At 34.3% G+C, this 22,208-nt stretch overlaps 1 protein-coding gene across 1 annotated transcript in view; it reads right to left on the bottom strand.

Annotated features, from left to right (window-relative positions):
• FREM2 (FRAS1 related extracellular matrix 2) overlaps positions 1-22,208 on the bottom strand; it is a 210,719-nt gene that overhangs the window by 24,148 nt on the left and 164,363 nt on the right. The window contains exons 12-16 of the mRNA XM_074217231.1: positions 21,480-21,610; positions 19,434-19,592; positions 17,192-17,495; positions 14,644-14,775; positions 12,707-13,038 (exon numbers count right to left, since the gene is read on the bottom strand). Coding sequence (XP_074073332.1) covers positions 12,707-13,038; positions 14,644-14,775; positions 17,192-17,495; positions 19,434-19,592; positions 21,480-21,610 — 1,058 coding nt within the window. The remainder of the gene's footprint in view (positions 1-12,706; positions 13,039-14,643; positions 14,776-17,191; positions 17,496-19,433; positions 19,593-21,479; positions 21,611-22,208) is intronic.

Genomic DNA, 22,208 nt, shown 5'->3' on the forward strand with positions numbered 1-22,208 from the left:
AACCCAAATTGTACTTTGCTGACAAAATCCATTTTTCCCCTAGTAGTAATATTGATGAATCTATAGTAATGTATAGCAAATAATGAAATATCACACTTCCAAAAGAATCAAAATCATAGATACCACAAAGGGAGATAATAAACTGCCATGTATTACTAATGACATACCAATGAGTGGTATAAAAGAAATTCCAAAACATATATGACCAGAAAAAGTAGCTTGGCCAGTCATGTAATATATGTAGAAACAATAGATTGACAGTCTGAGTCTTGCAATGTATCCATAAATTATCGAAAGAACAAGAGCAAGGTCAATATTGCCTTGGGAAAATTCTCCATGAGGTATTTACAGAAAGAAATGAATAAATAAAGTACCAGGTGACAAAGAATGGAAGGGATCTCAATCTATTCAAGGTTACATAGTAACTAGAAGTGTTGAACTCCTCACCCAGTACTCTTTCCTATATACCATTGTTAAAGGACCTTAGTCATCCTATAAAGAATTTTCTGATGGGAGAAATTTTAACTTCTGTCCTATGTTGACCAGAAGTAAATATTGTCTGACATCTGAAATGGAAGGAAAAAATATCCTGTAACTAGAGACTATTGTGGTTGTTTAGTCATGTACAAATATTGCAACCCCATGGATTATTTTTTCCTTGGAATTTTCTTGACAAAGATACCACAATGGTTTGCCATTCTCTTCTCCAGTGGATCAACTTTTTATTTTTCAGAATATTAGTCATATAAAAATTTATCCAAGCTGTAAATCTGGCTATACATAAAGGTACATAATTCATTTAAACTCAAGGTTATTTTGTCATTCATTTAGTTTAACTTAATTTTACTTTAGGTATAAATTTTTTTTTACTAAGAGGGGGGTTTAATATAAATTTAAAATTCTGTAATATGGAATGGTTAGGGATATTAACAAGACATGTCCTATAATTTATAGCTGGTGAATTAGTCAGAACAAGCAACTAAGTCAAATTATTCATTTACTACGGAAGTCTTTGCATTAGTTTCTAGGGATTTGGAGACTTCTCAAAACTTAAAAATCAAATTCAGCTTTTAAAACTATTTCTATATTAGGAGTTATTCCTCTGTAGCCTATTCATGCCCACTGAACAATGTTATCAGCTACTTGTTTAAATAACAAGGTATTAAAGTTTCTGTCTTAGCAAGGCAGATACCCAGGTCATTTGATGTCAAAATGGACATCAGTAAAATCAACTTTGAAACATCAACGTTTAATCTTTGCCTTTTGAACTTGCTCCTATATGTTTACTTAGTATTAAGACATTTGAGGAACTTTCCATAAAATGACTTCATTTATTAATAAATGAATTACTTAATTGAATAATAAACAAGTATATTAATTGAATAATAAATGAATTTATAAATAATGAAAAAACAACTCTTTAAAGCTCTCCATAACATCAATTATCTTAAGAAAAATAATTTTTTGTGAACATGTGATGTAAACACCGTTTAAGAGGATAATTTTTATGTCTTTAAAGCCATATTACTAATTTAATAGATTTTAATTCATTCAACATAATCACTGAATTCAATTCAGCTGAAACTGGCTAGAGTAAAACAGAGGAAAGCTGAAGATAGTGATTACAGGAGCTTGATGACTGGGAGACAGAAGCTCTCTGAAGATGTTTTATATGGTTCTTTTTGACTGTGTAAACTCTGTTATAAATTCTTGTTATTGTTCAGCCATTTCAGTTTTGTCTAACTCTGTGATTCTATTAGGAATTTTCTTCACAAAATTGTTGGAGTGGTAAAAATAGGGAACTATTTTCTTCTCCAGTTCAGTTTACAAAATGGAAACTGAGGCAAAAAGGGATATATGACTTGCTTAGAGTCACACAGTTAATAAGTGTCTGAGGTCACATTTGAACCTAGATCTTTAAGAGTTCAGATCTCTGCTACCTTGATTCCTCATGGTACAAATTATATGGTCAGAGTTTTGTAGGTGGGTAGAGAGACATCCCTTTCCAACCATACTAGAGGTGATGTCTTTCTTGAAATGTGAAGAGAAGCTGTACGACTTCATTTAGACATTGTAGCTTCAAGCTATTAATTGTACTTTCCTTTAAAAAAGGACCCAAGAAGATCTCTCTATTAACTTGACATAGTAAAATTGGTTTGAACAATTTCCTTGAGTTGAGAGGCCAACTCTAGTAAAGAACTATAAAAGGGAAGGTAATGTCCACTAGGAACTGAATAAAAGTTGTAGATGACAATTTCCTCTTTATGAACATGCAGATGCAAGATGGCAATGCAGGTTTTATTGCCTTTAAGAGTGGAAAAATATGCCCAACTTCTCCTTTGTAAGCATATAAAGAAAGGATAGATATATAGATTTATATTTATCTACCAACAAATAATCTAAATTCTATAGACATATCAAAGCTGGACATTTTTAACGGTCTAATAGAGAGAGCACTGGATTTGGAGTCAGAGAACCTGTGCTTGAATTCTAATATTTTTTGATCTTGAATTCCTCTATGGGCAGCTAGATGGCACAGTAGTTAAAATGCTGGACCTACTCAGGAAGTATTCACAAGGACTCATCTTTGTGAGTTCAAATCTGGCCTCAGACCCTAGCTTTATGACCCTAAGAAAGTCATTGAAACAAGTTAACCTCAGTTTCATCTGTAAAAACACTCACCTTCTGTGCTAGGCATTCCCTAATTCATCTATCTGCTATTCTTCCACCTTCCCTCCTCACTCCTGTCACCTCCCACCCCCACCCTCCATAAAAGTACCTTGTACTTATTTTGTGAGAACTTATATGGTGTTTTTTGGTATGTGGGTACTTTATGCTGTCTCCCTGGACAGTCTCAAGGGAATTATTGCTTTATTTATTTAGGGCAGTGGTGGTGTAGTGTATGGAGCACCAGCCCTAGAGTTAGGAGTACCTAAGTTCAAATCTGGTCTCAGACACTTGATGTTTATTAGCTGTGTGACCTTGGGCAAGTCATTTAGCCCTGATAGCTTAACATGCAGAGCCCCATCTCCAGTCCTCTTGAGTCATATCTGGCCACTGGATCCAGATAGCTCTAGAATAGAAAATGTGGTTGGTAGAATAGCACCCCCTCACTCAAATCCATTCACTTACTTGTCATGGCATCACATTCCTGATGTTATGGTCTTTTTTGAGAATGCAGGACAAAACCCATCATTTTTTGTATTCCCATACCAACATTAATTCATTTTGCTACAGTGATTTCTGCTTCCTGCACATTAAGAGGATATAGGTAAAAATGATTCAAAAATATTCTTTCTTTTTTGCAGAGGCCTGAATTTCTCAAGGAGAAATTATGTAACGACTGGATTAATACTATTTGCATTTTTAAGAGACAGAGTGTTACAGAAAAAAAAGAGTAGTGACTGTGAGACCAGAGTATGCAGGTTTATAGTCTCATGTTTGATGCTTACTACTTGTATGACCTTAGGCAAGTCCCTTAACTTCTATAGACTTCAATTTATTCAGCCATAAATGAGGGGTTTTTACTCGAGTCTTTGAGGCCATTCCAGCTCTAGATCAATAATTCTCTGGGTTATTTTTTAAAAAGGCTGTAGATCAGAAGGAATTTAAGAAAAAGGAACAGAAGGAAGAAGGGAGGTAACTACTTTTGAGAATCTGTTTAAGAATGTATCATGGGTAAAAATAGATATTTAAAATGGTGTTTCATAAAGATACATCTTAGTTTTATTTTGTGAAGATATTTAAGTTCCTATGAGTTGCACAAAATTTTATCCTTTATAAATAATGTTGATAAATAACTGCTTTTACAATAATGTTATTAAATTTGTTTCTAATTATGTACAAAAAGAACACCTTATAAGAAAAATTTCATTTCCCATTCTGGTGGTCTCTAAGTTTATTATTATTATTATTACTATCACAATATTTTTCAAAGCATTTTTTGGTGGTTCATCATCTGTCATTTATAGTATTGTATAGAAATATATTTCTATACTATATAGTATAGTATAGAAATCTCCTGGGGGACGCTGAACCCGAGGAAAGTTTGTAATTGCCAACTTTCACCCCATGGGGTAGGGCTATTGGCGAGGAATAGCAGTGTTGACAATGAGAGAAAGGAAGAGAGAGAGAGAGAGAGAGAGAGAGAGAGAGAGAGAGAGAGAGAGAGAGAGAGAGACAGAGACAGAGACAGAGACAGAGACAGACAGAAAGACACAGAGACAGAGAGAGACAGAGAGACAGAGACAGAGAGAGGACTGGCTCTGTCAGTATTGGCCATGGGAAAAACACAACTCATACATACACACATACACAGAGGAGGAAATAAACAGAAGAAAAGCAAATCAAAGAACAATAGAGTTAATTTTTGCTAGGAACAATACCTAACAGGAATAAGTCATCTCTATATTTTATGTAAAGTCCTTGCTTAGAAAATTACTTTCTTGGAGAGTAGGATTATCATTCAAACTGACCATGCCAATTTAGGAAAACAGACATCATTGAGATGAAGCTTAAGGGTAAAAAATGCAATGTGATTCACTAGGAGAATATCATTTTAGGAGCATAGACTTGAAAGTAGAAGGGCCTTCAAGTTCTCAAGTCCTGACTATTCAATTTATAGATGAGGAAACTGAGGTCAGTAATAATTAGGTCACTTGTCCAAGGTCATATGCTATATTTTTTAATAATAAAAATATAACTTTATAACTTCAATAAAATGTTAGAAATTCTTGCTAAAATTGGTTGTCAAATCTTATCATGTAAATAACAAGTCACGTGAAAGAGTTGGAAGGGATCTTAGAGGTCATCAAGCTCAGCCCCTCCTCATTTTACTTATGGGGAACCTGAGATCCAGAGAGAATAATCAGCCTTTCAAAAACATTTATTGAATTCTTACCAATATACCAGCTCTATTCTAAGTGCAAGATGGTTTCAAAAAAAGGAAGAACATAGTCCCTACCCTCAAGAAGAGCACATTCTAATCAGGAAGACAATATGCAGACAATTAAGTCTGTATAAAATATGTACAGTGTGAATAGAGTGCAATCTCAAAGAGAAGGTTGACTCACTGAGGAAGGAATTGGAAATATCTCCTGCAGAAGGCAAAAATTGAGTTAAAGTTTAAAGAGGTCAAGGTGAAAAAGTAGAGTACTGCAAGCATGGAAGATAGTCAGTGAAAAGGCAGAGGTTTCAGACAGCATTAATATATTAATTAATCCCCCAATAATAAACAATTAACATATGCACATTTGCACATATATGTAGTGCTTACTATACACTATATACTACATTAAACAATTACAATTAGTATAACATTTGATCTTCACAACAATCCTGAGAAGTAGATGTTATTTTATCCATTTTGCAGATGGGGAAATTGAGGCAAACAGAGGTTAAGTGACTTGCCCATGGTCTCATAGCTAGTAAGAGAAATCCTGCCTCTATCCAGGGCTCTATCCATGGAGCCATCCAACTTTACTCAAGACTCAAGTGACTTTAACAAAACAAGAAGTTCGTGTTGTAGGATCAGAATACAAGGAGGGGAAATAGAAAAGTAAGAAGCCTGAAAAGGTAGAAGGGGGTCAGTTTATGATGAGTTTGTTTTTGACCCTGGAGACAATAGGAAAGCACTGGAATTTATTATGTATGTGTTTGTATGTGAGGTGTGAGTGTGTGTGTGTGTGTGTGTGTGTGTGTGTGTGTGTGTGTGACATTGTCAAATCTTTACTTTTGGAAGATTACTTTGACAGGCGAGTGGAGGATGGACTGGAATGGGGGAGTGTTGTGCAGAGGCAGATCCATCAGGTACGTGGTCTGAGCAGGAAATGAGCAGGTCTATAGTAGGCACTGTCAATGGATAGAAAGGGATGCATACAAGGAGTATTATAAAGGTAGAAATAGCAAAACTTGGTAATATTAAATAATGGGGTCAATGAGTGCAAATGAAAATTGGAGATTAAAACTATAGTTTGAAGTCTGGGTGACCAGGATGATGCTAGTATCCTTGAAAATATTTGAAAAAAATATAAGGGGAAGGAGTTCTGGAGGGGAAGGTCATGAGTTTTGTATTGAACATACTGAGTTTGACTTGACAATGAGATGTTTAGATGCTCAAGGATACTTGATAATGTGAGATTAGAAGAATAAATTTATATTTTGAATTCATCTGCATAGATATCATAGTTGAATTGATGGGATGTAATGATATCAAGTGAAAGAGCATTAGAACTTTGCAGGATACTCACATTTAGTGGAAATGATCTAGATGCAGATCCAGCAAAAGAAAATGAGAAGATGTCAATAGGCAAATGATAATCAAGAAAATAGTCATGAAAACCTAGGGAGGAGACTGTGTTTGGTAATTATAAGATCAATGGGACTTTGGGGAGAGAAATTTTTGTTGATTGATGAATATAGAAGCCAGATTGAGAAAATGTGGAAAAGATCTAAGGAAAAGGATATAGGGGTACTATTGGAGGTGATCTCAAATAATTTAGCTACTAGCATGAAGGCTAGTGGAGATTGTCAGATAAAGTAAAGACTTTTGAATATTGGGAAAATATGAACATGTTTGAAGGGAACAGGGAAAGTTCAATAGATGGGGAGATAATAAAAATCAGTGAGAGGGGGATGATAAAGGGGACCATCTACTAAAGAAAATAAGAAGGAATAATGTAAAGTATATATATGAGCAGAAGTGATAATAGAAGGAAAAACTTGAGGAAAAAATAGTGGTGGAAAATATCTGAATGAGGAAAGGGGCTAAAGTGGAAACCATAGGCAGTGGCCTTCATTGTTTGTCTGGGTTTTTAATTTTTTTTTTTTGTGGTTGTTTTTGGTGAAGCATGAAGCAATTTCCTCAGCTAAGAGATTATGTGAAGCTCTTATACTGGACATTTTAGAAGGAATTGAAAAGTTTGAAATAGCCACAGTGATGAAATAATCAATTGATTATGGTGGTGGCAAAGAATCACCTTGATAAAATGAGGGCCAAGTTGAGATTATGTAATATACATTTGTCTCAGGCACAGTCAATATAATTTCCTGACTTTATTGATTTCTGTTCAGCAGCATTTGGATAGGAGTAAAAGTGGTGGATCATGAGAATCATCCAAGGCTGGAGTTTCACAAGTCAAGATTGACAATAGGACAAGGGAGCTATTGATCTAAGTATAGATTAACTGACTTGCTTACAATTATACAGTGTCAGTGCTAGGATCTGAGCTTATATCCAATGACTCCAAATTCAGCCAGCTTTTTATTATACTGTGAGGACAATGCAATTCTACATTTATATAGTGTTTTACAATCTATAAAGTGTTTCAGGTATCTGATCTCATATGATCCTCACAACAATCCTGTGAGATTACATCATCTCCCTTTTTTATGGTTGAGAAAACGGAAACTCAATGAGATTAGGTGGATTGTTCAAAGTCACAGAGCCCATGTGCATCAGAGGCAGAATTCAAAACCCAGGTTTGACATGCATCAACATCCAATCTTTCTCATACAGCATCACAAGTGAAAAAAAGAAACTCAAGATGCTATTACTTAACTAGATAATATGGTGCTGGATGAACTAGGATATAAAATAATCCCTCTTAAAAATATTTGTCAAATCTTTCTTTCTGTATATGTCAATTTGGGGGTTCTCTGACCTTTACAGAGGGATGAGGGATAGGGACTCAGTCTGTGATTTTATTGGTTTATTTTATTTATTTAACAAATTCATGGGGGAGAAACCTCTCTACTAAAAGAGATCAGCAACTTTTTCTGCAACTTAGACTCTAAGAATTGCCTAAAGCAAGTTGCTAGACACACAACCTTTCTATCCCTAATGCCTAAGTTAAATATTTGTTGAATCAGGGAGCTCAATACTCCAAGGAGAGGATTGGCAATGACCAATATTTATTGGGACCGAGATTTTCATCTTTTGTTGGGGTATCAAGGTCAGATTGGGATCAATGGGACTTTTGAATACTTTTTTTGGTTGTTTTTATCCCGTTGTTTCTTGGAAAAGATATTGGACTGATTTGTTACTTTGTTCTCCAGTTCTTTTTATACATGGGGAACTGTAGTAAACAGGATTAAGTGACTTGCTCAGGGTCATAGAGCTAATAAGTGTCTGAGTCTGAATTTGTACTCAGGTCTTCCTGATTACAGGCATACTACTCTATGCACTGTTGCCACTTAATTGCCATGGAGTAGAATTACAACACTTGTTAGCTGATACTTTACTATATATCTTAGCCATTAACCCCAGCACAACATGACAAATATTACTGACTACTGGACAGTACCATAGCTGGGTTAGGTAACTAAAAGAAATTTACTGGCTACAAGTGTTCTAAAACACAGAATTATTCCAAGAAATTTTCTAAACCCAAGTTTCACATATTTTTGCAAATATTGCCTCCAAATAAGAGCCAAGACCCCATTAAATCCTAAAATTCTTCTGGAGATAGGGAAACAGAATAAGAGCATAAGGAATTTTGAAATTATTATATTCTTCAATATGTGAAGGATAAGAACTGGCTGTATTTAAATTGGCACAAGAAACTCTCAGAAGAAACTCCTTCTACCAACACAGGCTGGCTCTTTATCTGCCATTTTTTAGACTTCAAAGAGTACAGGGGGGTACAGGGACATAGCCAGCAGGTGTCAAATTTGAGATTTGGACTCAGGTATTCCTGGTGTCAAGGCCAGTTTTTCTATATACCATACTATACCTTCTACCTCCTTTGGTGCATCTGGACTGTTTTTCAGAAAAACACTTGAGAAAAATCATGGAAGTTTCTTGGTTTTAAGACACTAGCTACAAATCATGGTGGAATTACTTTCTCTGACATATATTTGGAGCTTCTCTCTTTGAGAAGATGTAGGATATTCTGCCATTGGTAGGGGGTGGGAGGTGTCTTTAGATCTCCTCTCTCTATAAGACAGATCCTAGCACAGATCGTGTATCCACGAGCTCCTTTTTCCCTTTCTGCTTCAATATAATAATTATAGTAAGTCAGCAACCAAACATCTGTTATATGCTTCTAATAATACTGGGAATACAAAAAAAATTGATACTGTCTCTAAAGAGCTGAAATTCTAAAAGAAGAATCAACATGTAAAGAAGTAGATAATACAAGATATAAACAGAGTAGATAGACAGCATTTTCCTAGAGGAAGGCATTAGTGATGGGCAGAAGAGACTGGAAAATCCTTTTGCAGAAAGTGGGATTTGCATTGTCTTGAAAAAGTCAGGCAAGCTAGAAAGAAATGGTGAAGAGGGAGAGCTAGAAAATACGAAATGTCTTTTCTCTCTGTATTGAAATGATTGACAAAGATAATTCAATAAATGACATTCCTAGATAAAAATGTCATAGGATGAAAAAGTATAGAGGGGCTGTATTCTACACTGATGGAAGGACTCCTATGTATAATTAGGTAGGAGATCTGGATTCTAGGCTGTGTGACTTTAGAGAAATCACTTAACCACTCTGTGCCTTAATTTTCTCAACTGTTAAATTGAGATAATTACTCCTACTCTAGCAAGAATGCGATGGTAAAATCTGGAAATTTTGTGATATTTACTACTTAGGGCAAGTCACTTAATATCTTTTGGGACTCAGTCTCCTTGTTTTTATTTTGTGAGGAATGTTTCCCATGTGGCTTTGGGCATAGCACATTTACATCTTTGGGCTTAGTTTCCTAATCTATAAAAATAAGGGATTAAGCTAGATGACCACCAAAGTCCCTTTTAGATGTAATTAAATGACAGCACCCTAAAGAACATGACATAACATATTATCTTCCATCTTCTATAGCTTCTTATTTACAAATTGTTACCCCATTAGAATGTGAGCTCTTGGAGAAGGGCAGTTTTGAGCCTTTCTTTATATCCTCAGTTTAGTATGGTGCCTGCCACATAGAAAGTGCTTAATAAATTTTTCATAATTTTAGGGTTAGTGAATGGGAGAGTTAAGAGCAAACTAGTTGTCCTGAATCTCACTGCAGTGGAAAAAGAAAATGTGAACATTTTCCTCATAATGCTTTAAGAGAAGATTTTTTGGGGGAAGGGAGGGAGGGAGATGCTGCTTTATTATTAAAAAAAACCTTTATTTTAGGAAACACACAATGTTCCTCAGCTAAAGAATGCAAAGCTTCTACTAAACATTGCTGAAATAAAAGTTTCAAAAGTTCTTTTATAACAGGTGACAGTTTGTACCCCTTGGAACTAAAATGACTAATCACTAACACATAAAGAAAGTCCTGGTTTACCAGCTTGAACCTTTATTTCACGGATGGATTTAAAATGGTTTTGAGGGACGAATAAGAATTAGAGGATTCTTTTGTTTGAGTTTTACTGGCAGGTACAATTACCAATTTCTTCTGGCACTACAGAGGTATGTTTTATACACTGCTTTACTGTCTAGGGAAGCCCTGAGAGATCACTGCCAACTACCTACATCAACACAGGCTGAACAAAGCAAGTTTCATAGCTTTGAAGTTTAATGAAGCTGACTGTAAGCTATCTCTTAGTTTCTTCTTCCACATTTTAATACCCTAGGAAAATAGCAGAGATAAGTAATTTCCTGACACCAGTCAAAGTTGTAACACTTTGCATTATATCTAAGCACTTGGATAGCACGGGTTCTTAACCCAGGATCCATGAACTTGCTTGCTTTTTAAATCCTTTTTGATAACTCTATTTCTTTAAAATTACTTTCCTTTAGAATTCTGTGTTTTTCCTACAGATTCAAAAGCATTAGTCTGAGAAGGCATCCACATTCTTCACAAGACTGTCAAAGGGGTTCATGACAAAAAGAAAAGGTTAGCATGCTACAGAATTTTCTTAATACTCACTTTATTATGAAAAATCTTTTTTCATGATTTGAAAGGAGATTAAAAAACCTCACTCTTGGGTAAATACTTTGAGTATATGGCAACCCAGTGATGTAACTTTATAGTCCTTTTACTGATACAGTTCACTACTCCTCTCTGCCTTAGAAGAGGAATTTTAAAATTTAAACTGTATCTTGAATTCCTTTGCCAGTCTGGTGAAGCCTTGGAATTCATTCTCAGAATGATGGTTTTGAATAATGGAAAGGAAATGCTAAATTGCACTAACATCTAATTGTGATGTTAGTGAGAAAAAAATCTATTCCACTTATCTGAGATTATGTACCCCCTAAATCTATCCATACATAAAGATGGTCTTTGTTAGTTCCTGTGGCTGAAAAAAAATCATCTGACAACTATAATCTGGCAATAATTTCTAAGATAAAGATCTAAAAACTTAATTCTAATGGTCAATGAACAGAATTAGTTGGCCAAAATTTACTGGAGATTTTATTTTGCTTATATAGCCTTCAAGATCCCAAGATTATCACAATGAAGCATTGAAGTAAGATCTTAATTGATGCTCAAGTTAAAGTGTCAACAAATTAACAAATTATTCATATATTAAATTACATATTGTGATTATAAAAATCAGTGTCAAGCATATTACTAAAGAGTTGTCTAATTAGAAAAGAAGATAGTGAGACTGGAATAATAATCCAGGTTATATGATGAGAAAAAGGAATAACTGATGCACTGCCTTCAAACTCTATTTTGATATTTAAGTGTTGTCAATAGAATTAGATTTTAGAGGAATATTCTGTGCATACTGAGTGAATTCCATATGGAGGACTTAAGAGTGGACATGAGAAAAGAATGACATAGGATGAGAACGCATGAGGAAGTTGTAATCAATATCATCAAAGGAAGAAACCATGGAAATATTGATGTATTAAAATGCATAAGTTGATGATTATCAATTTTTTTAAAACAAGTACTTTCCAGTTTTGTTCACTACCTACTTGTAATTTGAAGGGTGTGTGTTTGTATGTGTGTGTGTGTGTGTGTGTGTGTGTGTGTGTGTGTGTGTGTGTGTTAGACGTACAGATAAACATTTGGCAAGAATATCTTGCTTACTTTAACAAAAAGAGAGATGTGAAAGAAAAGTGAGAGAAAGGAGTCCAAAAGGGAAGAAAGTATAAGGGAAAGGAAATAGAGTAATAGTAAGGGAGGAAGAGAAGAAAAAATTAGGGAGAAAAAGTGAAGAAAGAAAACATAGAACATAGACTGGTCATTAATGTTCATATTTTATCTCAGTTTTGTTTTATGTACCATCCCAATTATCTGGGCACATGCATGGAAATCAAAAAAAATATATGTGACAGGAATCAGGGCTGAAATTTCTGAGGACTTTTATAAAGAAAACAAAGCATATTAGGGGGAAATATAATAATAATAATGGTATACTATCCTTCAAATACAAAGTTAATGTATTGAATCCTTGTCAATAGGAAATATATTTTGTCTTTTCCCTGCCAACTATTAGTGAGAGATCTTCACTGAGTCATTGTCACCTAATAATCTATTTCTTTTGTGGCACACATACAAAAATACACACACCTATATATGCACACACACATATATATATGTATATACATATATATATATATAACATATTATAAATTATATATTATAGGTAATATATTATAAGTGATTACAATATATAATCTATATCTTTGCTAAGATGATCAGTTTAGGTTAAAGATTTATTTTGTTTCCAGGGCACAAAGTACAAATCCTCTACATGGGGATATATAAAAAAACCATGACCTTGGTCATTAGGATCAAAAGAGCATATGTTTCAAACTCCTACCTGCCCATCAGTCCCAATGGTGCCTCCACAGTCTGTAAGGAGCTCAGACATATCATAGTAGCTGACAAATTCCCACAAACAGGCTTCCAGATTCAGATTGCGGTAGAATCGCAAGGTGCCAGAACCTCTGATGGTTGAGCTGTATTGGTAAGGATAAGTCTCTCCAATCACTTCTGAATTTCTGGTAGCATCAGTCAAGAAACCATGATGAGTCTTTACTTCAGTATAATCCAGGAGGTTGGAGCATTTGTGGTTCCCAACTCTTGTGCCATCAGGGCTGAGGGTTAGCTCAAAATTGGACAGTTCTCTAGTGGAGATCACGGGGAGCATGCCTACAAGTTACCATTATCATTGTTATTCATCATATTAAATGGTTGTTTTTTAAAATTGTCTGTGAGACAGATCTTACAGAATGGGTTGTATAGGCTATAAGATAATAATGAATATTTATATAGATTGTTAAGGAGTATAGCATCATAGATTTTGCAAGGGAAGAATCCTTTGTGATTATTTAGTAATAGCATCAAAGGCTGAGAACTAGAAGCAACCTTAGAGCCCATCAATTTTAGCCCTCTCATTCAATAGATGAGGAATCTGAGATAGAGAGTCACAGTGTTAGTGAAGATTGGAGCCCAGATCTTTCTGGCTTCTCACTAAAGCCTATTTGCTATGCCACATGATCTGTCATTCTACAGATGAATAAATTGAAGTTGAGGGAAGTGAAGTGACTTGACTAAAGTCATACAGGCAGGAATAGTGAGTCCAAAATTAGAACCCAGGTTCCCTATTTCCAAATTTAACACTTTCCACTTTGTCAAATTATGTCTCAATATTTACTAAATGAGGGAATGTTATTGTTATCCATATTTTGCAAATGAAACTAAGGCTAGAATGGACAAAGAAACTTAGTCAAGGTCCTAGAGCTATAAGTATCACAATTGTGACATCCTAGGTCTCTAGACTCCAAATCTAGCTTTTGCTATTATATCAAATTGTGTTCTGAGGTTCATCCATGAGATCTTCCTGTGTTCAGTTTGCACCTTCAAATAGGTCCATGGCGGGGGGTAAGTTGAGAACTAAAGCATAGAAACATTCTGCTTTTGGGCAAATGGAGGCAACAAACAATCTTAGTTTCATCTTCTCCCATTCCCTCCCCTCATCTAAGTGACACAAGGCAAATTTTATACACACACACAATCTACACACACATATGTGTGTATATATACATACATGTATACATACATAATATATACATATATGTTATATACAACAGAGATGTTGCATTATAAAATAAAATGTAAAAATATTTTTAAAAATTTAAGCATTAATATAACAATAGCAAAGTAATGGATTTGAAGTATCTTCTGTATTTACATTAATGTATTCAAATTTCCTAACAAATCTCAATCACAGATGCAGTTCTATTCCATAAACGTAAGAGAATAATAAAAGGTAATTGGCAAAATTAATGAAATAATTTTACACTGCTATCTCATACTAGTTTATAATTAAGAAAGCATCTTAATTATTATAAATGTTTAAAGAAACACATAAAGTTCCCCATATGTTTAAAGGGAGTGCTCAGATATCCACATCAAATACTACAGTGCTTTCAGCATATTTAAAACCATGAACTTACTGACTCAATCTTTGGCAATGTTACTGAATGCTGCAAAAGCAACCATATGTTCCTGTTTCACAAAGATGGGAATTCAAATATTTGTCTGGAACTTCATTAACAAAAGGAACCATGTTGCTGAATGTCAAAGCTAACAGAGGAAAATGATTTTCAAAGGCAGCAAACAAAATGCTACTGTAGGAAAATAAGACAAAAAAGTGGTCTTCGTAAATTATGTTTAGCACTATTTAGGATAGTAAGCAAAAAAAATGTTAATTACCAAAACATTTTCATGATTTGACTAAATTAGTCTACCTACCATCAATGTGTGGCATTGTGACAGTGAGCTTGATGAGATTTGTGTAGTCTGCATCTTCAGAGCCTGTATAACGCAATTTGGCTGAGAATGGTTCTGCACCGACCACACCTGGCACTCGGGGCTGACAAAGACCTTTGTAAAAAGTACAAATAATGTTCTTGTGTGTGCAATTGAGAGGAATAATAGCTTACTGTGCAGCTCAATTCTTTTTGTTCTGTTTTTAAATGATAGTTTCTCTAATACTGGTTTGAGAAAAGACATGGAATGATAGGTTACAACATTATGGGGCATATCATTAGGAAATAAAGAAGACAATGAAAAATTCCAGGATAATTCTATCTTTGTTATGTGCTCTACTAAAGGACTACAGAATTTTTTTTAGATGGGCTATTACTTTTGGACATTTGAGTTAATTTAATACTAATTAATCCTATGGCTAAAGTCATGAAACCTTTCTAATAAGCAGCAGAAGCTAGGTGATTAGTAAGTAGAGGGCTGCTTGGAATCAGCAGTGTCTGATTCAAACTGAATTTGAATTCTATCTCAGACACTTATTAGAAACAGTGAAAATCAATTAAGGCTTCTGTGTCTCAGATTCCTTTTATGTAAATGGAAAGTGCTGGACTCTATATCCCTTGAAATCCCTTTCAGTTCTAAATTTATAAAGTTCAGCTAGGAAGGCTATGTGCATAAATAAAGGAAACAAATAGGAAAAAGTCACATTGGTTGTTCATTCTGAATTAGCATTTTCATCTTTATAGGTTTCTTGTCATCTGTGTGATTATGAAGAGGCTCGAAATATACAAGTATTTTCTAGTTCACAAATTAAATTCATTGTATGTGCTTTCTCTCAAACTAAAGCTATACTTACTAAATAGATGTCAGAGACATAAAGGATTGTCTTCACATTCAGTCTTATTTTTTTTTGGTAAGGCAATAGGGTTAAGTGACTTGCCCAAGGACACACAGCTAGGTAATTATTAAGTGTCTGAGGCTGAATTTGAACTCAGGTCCTCCTGACTCCAGGACCGGTGCTTTATCCATTGTGCCCCATTCAGTCTTATTTAAAAAGATAAAATTGATTGAAGGCACAATTAAAGCAAAGAGTAATTCTGACATAATTTATGATGATGATGATGATGATGATGATGATAATAATAGCAATAGCTAGTGTTTATTTGGCACATTAAGGTTTGGAAAGACTTTATTTTATCTCATTTGATTATTACATTTTACTCTTCACATAATCTTGTGAGGCAGGTGTTAGTGTTATCTCCATTTTACAGAGGAAGAAACAGAGGGTGCAGGAGGTTAAGTGACTTGCCTAAAGTCACTGCAAAGTGTCTAATTCAGATCTTCTAGACTTTAAGTTCAACATTCTATCTACTACACAACTTAGCTGCTTCTGTGTTTTTTCTTTCGACCCAAAATTGCACAATATGATTTCATTTAAACAGAAAGGTCCAAACTATTGGATTATAAGAAGGGAACATTAAATTTCTTATCATTTCTCTTCAGAGAGAATAAAGAACAATGAACAGATATCTCAATATTAAAGATATATAAAAATCAAAACGAAGCAAAAGAAAGAAGTAAGCAGAAAGTCTATTTCATTCCAAGATCGTTTTTTAAAATGGTGATGTTTGATATTCCTGCCAAAGCAATTACCTGATCTCTCAAGAGACCTAAAACCATAAATATTAAGCAAAAGGAATGGAGGCAGAACCTGTGATTGTATTCATTTTAAGTCCTATAGTTTCTATCAGTCTCTCATTGGGCACACTCACAATCCTTGTGTTGTTCAGTTACATCTAACTCTTAGGGAGGTCATTTGGGGCTTTTTTGGCAGAAATACTGGAGTAGTTTGCATTTCTTTCTCCAGTTCATTTTACAGATAAGGAAACTGAAGCTAGTAGGGTTAAGTGACTTGCCCAGGGTCAGACAGCTATTCAATATCTGAGGTTGGATTTGAACTCAGAGAGAGGAATCTTTCTGATTCCAAAATCAATGCTCTAGCCTTTGCACCACGCAGGTAAGAGAACTCTCTCTATCTATGAGAGTTAGGACTTCCTCCATATCTGATAGTCTTAGTGTTCCCTATAACACTGAGGGGCTAAATGATTTTTCCAGGATCACACATCTAGTAATTGTCAGAGGTGGGATTTGAGCCTAGGCCTTCCCAAATTCAAAGCAAACTACACCATATTGTCTCTTTTAAGGAAAAAAAAGAATATTTTACTTAATAAGCATTAACATTAAGTAATAGATACTGAAGCTATCACTGCAATATACTTCATTTTGTGTAGTACATGTGTTCCTGAAAGTGGGCACATGAACTGAACTTGTGTAAATTAATTCATAATTGAATGCACTTGGGAGAATCATGATCCTCAGAATAGATAAAAAGTTTTTCTTTGTTAAAAAAAAGTTTGAAGGGTGACTGTCACTTGCTTGAGACAAATGAGACATTTCCATCACTGTTCTTTATATAGATGTTATGTCTATTTGGCTACAGCTTCAACTTTAAATGAATAAGAATAGAAATTACCTTCCTCTCTGTTCACTGTAACAATTGGACTCATTAGCTCTAGCCCTTCATTTCCATCGGTGTTCACAGCTCTTGCTGCACATTGTACCCTGGAACCAGCTTGAAAGTAAATGGAGTCCAAGGTGATCATCTTAGAGGAGGTAAAAAAGGTGTCAAAATCAACTTCTTTCATGGGGCTGGTCACACCATCAGGGCCTGTGGGTGCACTAACAAGCCAGCGGTATCTGGTCAAAGTGTCATTGATACTTTCACTTGCACATATAGAGCCTGTCTTCTCATAGTCAGAATATTTGGGGTTACAAGCCTATGGAAAACAGACATAACATTTTGTGACAATTATTTATGATTGTATAGTAAATGATCTCATTCTTTTTCTATGCATTTTTGGTAATTTTATCTATTTCCACAATTTCTTTGATGACTTCTGTACAGAAGACTCTAACCCTGTATTTTCTCCTTAACCCTAGTCCTATCTTACCAGATTTCTACTGACAATCTTGAATGGAAATGCTACTCTAGCACCTGGAAGTTCAACATATGAATTATCATCATCATCTTTCTCTGAATATTAAATTCTCTTTTTTCCTCTTTTCTATTTTTCTTGATAGTACTCAATATTTCCCATTCACCTGCTCTTCGTTTTTAGAGTTACTCTTGAGTCTTTCTTGTAGATCATTTAATTTTCTTCAATTAGGAGTGAATCCTTCCTTTTTTTTTTTGATTTACCTTTCTATGGCTATTACTTTAGTGCAGTCACATAGCTCTTACCCAGGATAATGGGCATTGATTGATATTTCTGAGTTCTTCCCTCTTTTCATTCTTTAAGGTAGATCCTATTATCAGAATAATATTTCCTGTAGCACCATTTTGAGTTTATTATTTTCTACTAAACTAAAAACACTCTCATTGTAAACCAGATTTAACCTAAAGTCCTCCATGATGCAGTCCCACGCTACTTTTGCAGATTTATTAATTCATTCAACAAATATGAATCCTTTTTCTTAGACCTTACTTATGCTATGAAAGAAATATTCTATGCATAAAATCATGGAAACTAAAGGAATAAGCTAGTATAGATCCCTTAATTTAGTTCTTTATTACAGTGGATATAGAGTCAGTATCCAAAAGGATCTTGATTTATTTTATTTATTTAAAAAATCAATGTCATATACATGATATAGAGAAACATGGAGAGATAGGAGTTGTTCTTAAAAGAAAGAGTCTATGGTTGGACTGTACTGTAAGTTCAATGTGAATCAGCAGTATGATATGGCAGTCAAAACAACTAATGCAATCATGGGTTATTTTAGGAGGGGAAAGTCTTCCAGGAATAGGGATGTGACAATCCTGTTGGAATTGGACATTGTTAAACCTCATCAGGAGTACAGTGTTCACTTCTGGGAACAATGATTTAGGAAAGATGTAAACTAAGAGTGTCCACATTTGATACACAAAATAAACAGTGCCTTACATATTGCAGATAAAATACAAATGCACTAGTTCTTCCTTTTGACATTTTTGCCATACTCTATGCATGATGCATTTTGATACATACATAGCTATGATTCAGTAACCTGACTTAGATTTATTCTGTTGCCCATCCCATCCTTCCCTATACACTAATTCTAACAATTTTTCTATACCATTTTCAGTCTATCTCTTACATGTAACAATCTAAGGGTATATCAAATGGTATATATCTCCATTTTCTTTGAATTCAATTCATTCCAAAGTAACCATCATTTATTAAATAACTAATATGTGTGGAATAATTTATCAATGGGAAAATATAAAAATGTTACACAATGTGACCCAGCAATGATTGTTTTTTAAATCACTTATATTGCCCTTATTACACTGATAGATCATTGTAGTTGTGATGCACATTTAAAAAAATTCTCTAAGTTTCCAAGATTTTGAAAGTAATAATTTTATTTTAATTGATCTTCCTATTTCCAAAGTACCTAAGAAATGTCTATTCATAATTGACATTCAACAAATGAATGAAGGAATGGATGAACAAACAACAATAATCCATTTATTAAAAATAATTGAAATTTCCCTTTGGGAATTTCAAGATCACGATACCCAGAAAAACATAAATTTAAGCTATCTTATCATCTTTGTCTCCTCACTGTACCATATTATACTTCAATTTTACCCCAACATTGGCTTTGCATCATCTGTTAACACTTCTAAGAATCAGATATTTTCACATTCTACTACACAGTTTCTTACTCACTGTAACACAAGCCACAGGGTAGCCAGGCACCGGGCCAGAGCTGTCTTTAATTCTGGAAGTGTCATCATATATCAAAAGGGATACAACTTGGGGCACAGAGGGGAAAGTGACATCTGCCATGCTGTTCATTTCTTCTATGTACACAATGGCTTTGGTCATCTAGAAAAGGAAAAGAATAAAACTCCCAGTGATTCTTAATATTTTTACTCTAACACACTAACGTTGACTTTTGATATACTTAGGATTTCTCTCTACTTCTTGAACTGAAAAAATAACATAAAGTAAAAACAAAACAAAACCAAACCTGAGTCATTATAAGAGAAACATTGCCCAATAAAAGAGACTCACTGTGAAATTTAATGGGGGGAAAAATCCAACCTCTATATCTTGAATTTACATCCACAATAGATAAAGTTGACCTTTTTTTTCAAGGCAATGGGGTTAAGTGACTTGTCCAGGGTCACCCAGCTAGGTAGGTAGGTATCAGGGGTCTGAAGTTAGATTTGAACTCAGGTTCTTCTGACTCCAGGGCTGGTGCTCTGTCCACTGTACCACCTAGTTGCCCTTAAAGTTGACTTTTGATGTAATTAGGATTTCTTTCTCAAGTCAGAGGTGAAAATTATTTTCTGTCTCTACTTCTTGAATTGAAAAAATAACATAAAATACGAAAAACAAGTTGTTATTACAGAAACATTGAAAATATATAAGAATCACTGTAAAATTTAATCGGGGTAAAAGCCAATCTTTGTAATTTGAATTTGTATTCACAAAAGATAAATAGTTTAAGAGTAAGAAGAGTGATTTTTACCAAATTATCTGTTTTTTAGTTACTAGATTAGTGAATCAGAGAAATGTCTTAGTGTATCTGGATTTCACTATGGTATTTAATAAAGCTCTTATGAGAATTTTAATGCTAAGAAAGAAAATTTTAACTGAAAAGCTACCACAGTCTTAGGCTACACTAATAAAATTATGAAGGCAAACCATAGTGAAATGGGTTAGCAATCTGGCCAAGACAGGAAGATCTATATTGACCATCTTACTCCTAAGTCATGCAGGTTGTGTAGATAAATCACTTAATTTCTCAGTGTTCTAGATAACTCTTTAAGATTGTAAGTTAATAATAAGATAAAACATTTATACAGTGCTTTAAGTTTTGTAAAATACTTTACATAGATATCTCATTTTATCCTCACAACTCTGAATTATGTCCTATCGTTAATTTCTGAGTCAGAGAAAGGTTAAATGATGTGTCCAAGATTATACAGAAACTAGTGGCAGAGAAGTTGCCAATTTGCATTAGGTAGAAAGAATGCTCTTATCTGGAAATTTCCTTTATCAGGGAAGACATATTCAGTCTCCATCCTTACAAAGAAATAAAAGAAAGCAACAAGTCTCTATTAATATCCACCTAAATGAGAGGACCTATAATAAGTACCTTAGAAACATTATTTCATTTAATCCTAACAACAACCCTGGGAGGTAGATACTATTATTATCCCCATTTTAGAGATGAGGAAATTTTTAGACAGAGAAAAACAAGTAAAGAATCTTTTTCATTGATCCCAAATCATCTTATATGTTCAGGAAGGAAACCAATACTTTATGGAAGCTATGATTTTATCTATTTAGACACCCCTTGAACCAATGCAGAATACAATCTCTTCCTATTTAACTAGGTGGTTTGATGCATTGTGGGGCAACATTCATGCCCTAATGGCCAGACTTTTTGGAAGACAATTTTCAGAAGTTAGCTGGGATGTTCTGCAAGGACAGATGCAATATGTTTCCAGTTCCATATCTGAAACCCATTCTGGTTTGATAGGACCTAACAGAACCTGTGCTACGATGGTAAAGTTCTAATTAAGAAGCAACATAGCATGGTAGATAGGGCACTGGACACAGATTCAGGAAGAATTGGGCTCAAATCCTACCTCAAACATTTACCTACCATTATTCTAGGATTTTTGTAGCAGATTTATTTAAAAAAAAACAAAACCCATGTTCCTATGGTCACCACTGCAGACATGAGAATTCTTCACTTACTTGTGTCTCTGCTACCATATTTTCATCGGGCTTTAGGTGAACAGTGAAAGCTTCCCTCATTTCTCTGATTCCATCAAAGAGCACTTCGATCTCAACAACATGCTGGGTTTCACCCTCCTTAAATTCAATTTCTACAAATGCAAAAATGACAGATTTATATCTGGAGTCTGTAGAAAAGATTATTTATAGCTTTTGTGGTTTTTTAAAAAAAGATAAACAGTATTTTTCTATTTTCATTATTAATTTCTTACATGGCTGATGGTAGTTAATATCAGTTATACCCTTAGAGCACAGAGTGATGAAATCAGAGGTCGAGACTTAAGAGCTAGAAGGGAAGTTAGAGGTTTTTTAGTCCAAGCTCCTCTTTTATACAAGAAGCTGAGAATGGAAAAGTAAAGTGGAAAAGGAAAATAATCCAAAATCAAATGTTGTATCATAGCTAGAATATGAACCCAGATCTGCTGCTTCTAAATCCTTCTCTTGTTCCAGGCTAGAATACTAAATACAAATTAATTTGATTAGATATAGATTAAATTGATAGAATTAGTTGAATTGGTTTTTGTCACTAGTTCAGAGGATGTTTTTCCTCTAGGTTTACAAAAAAAATTTTAATGGAACTTTTAGGTTTTTTTTTTAAATTTCAACTCATACTTTAATTTGATTGCACTTTTTCTCTTGTATTAGTATTAGTGATTAGACATAGTAGGCCACGATGAAAAGACAACTGGA

The sequence above is a fragment of the Macrotis lagotis genome, chromosome 1, assembly GCF_037893015.1.
Source record: "Macrotis lagotis isolate mMagLag1 chromosome 1, bilby.v1.9.chrom.fasta, whole genome shotgun sequence".
In the NCBI taxonomy this organism is placed as follows: Eukaryota; Metazoa; Chordata; class Mammalia; order Peramelemorphia; family Peramelidae; genus Macrotis; species Macrotis lagotis.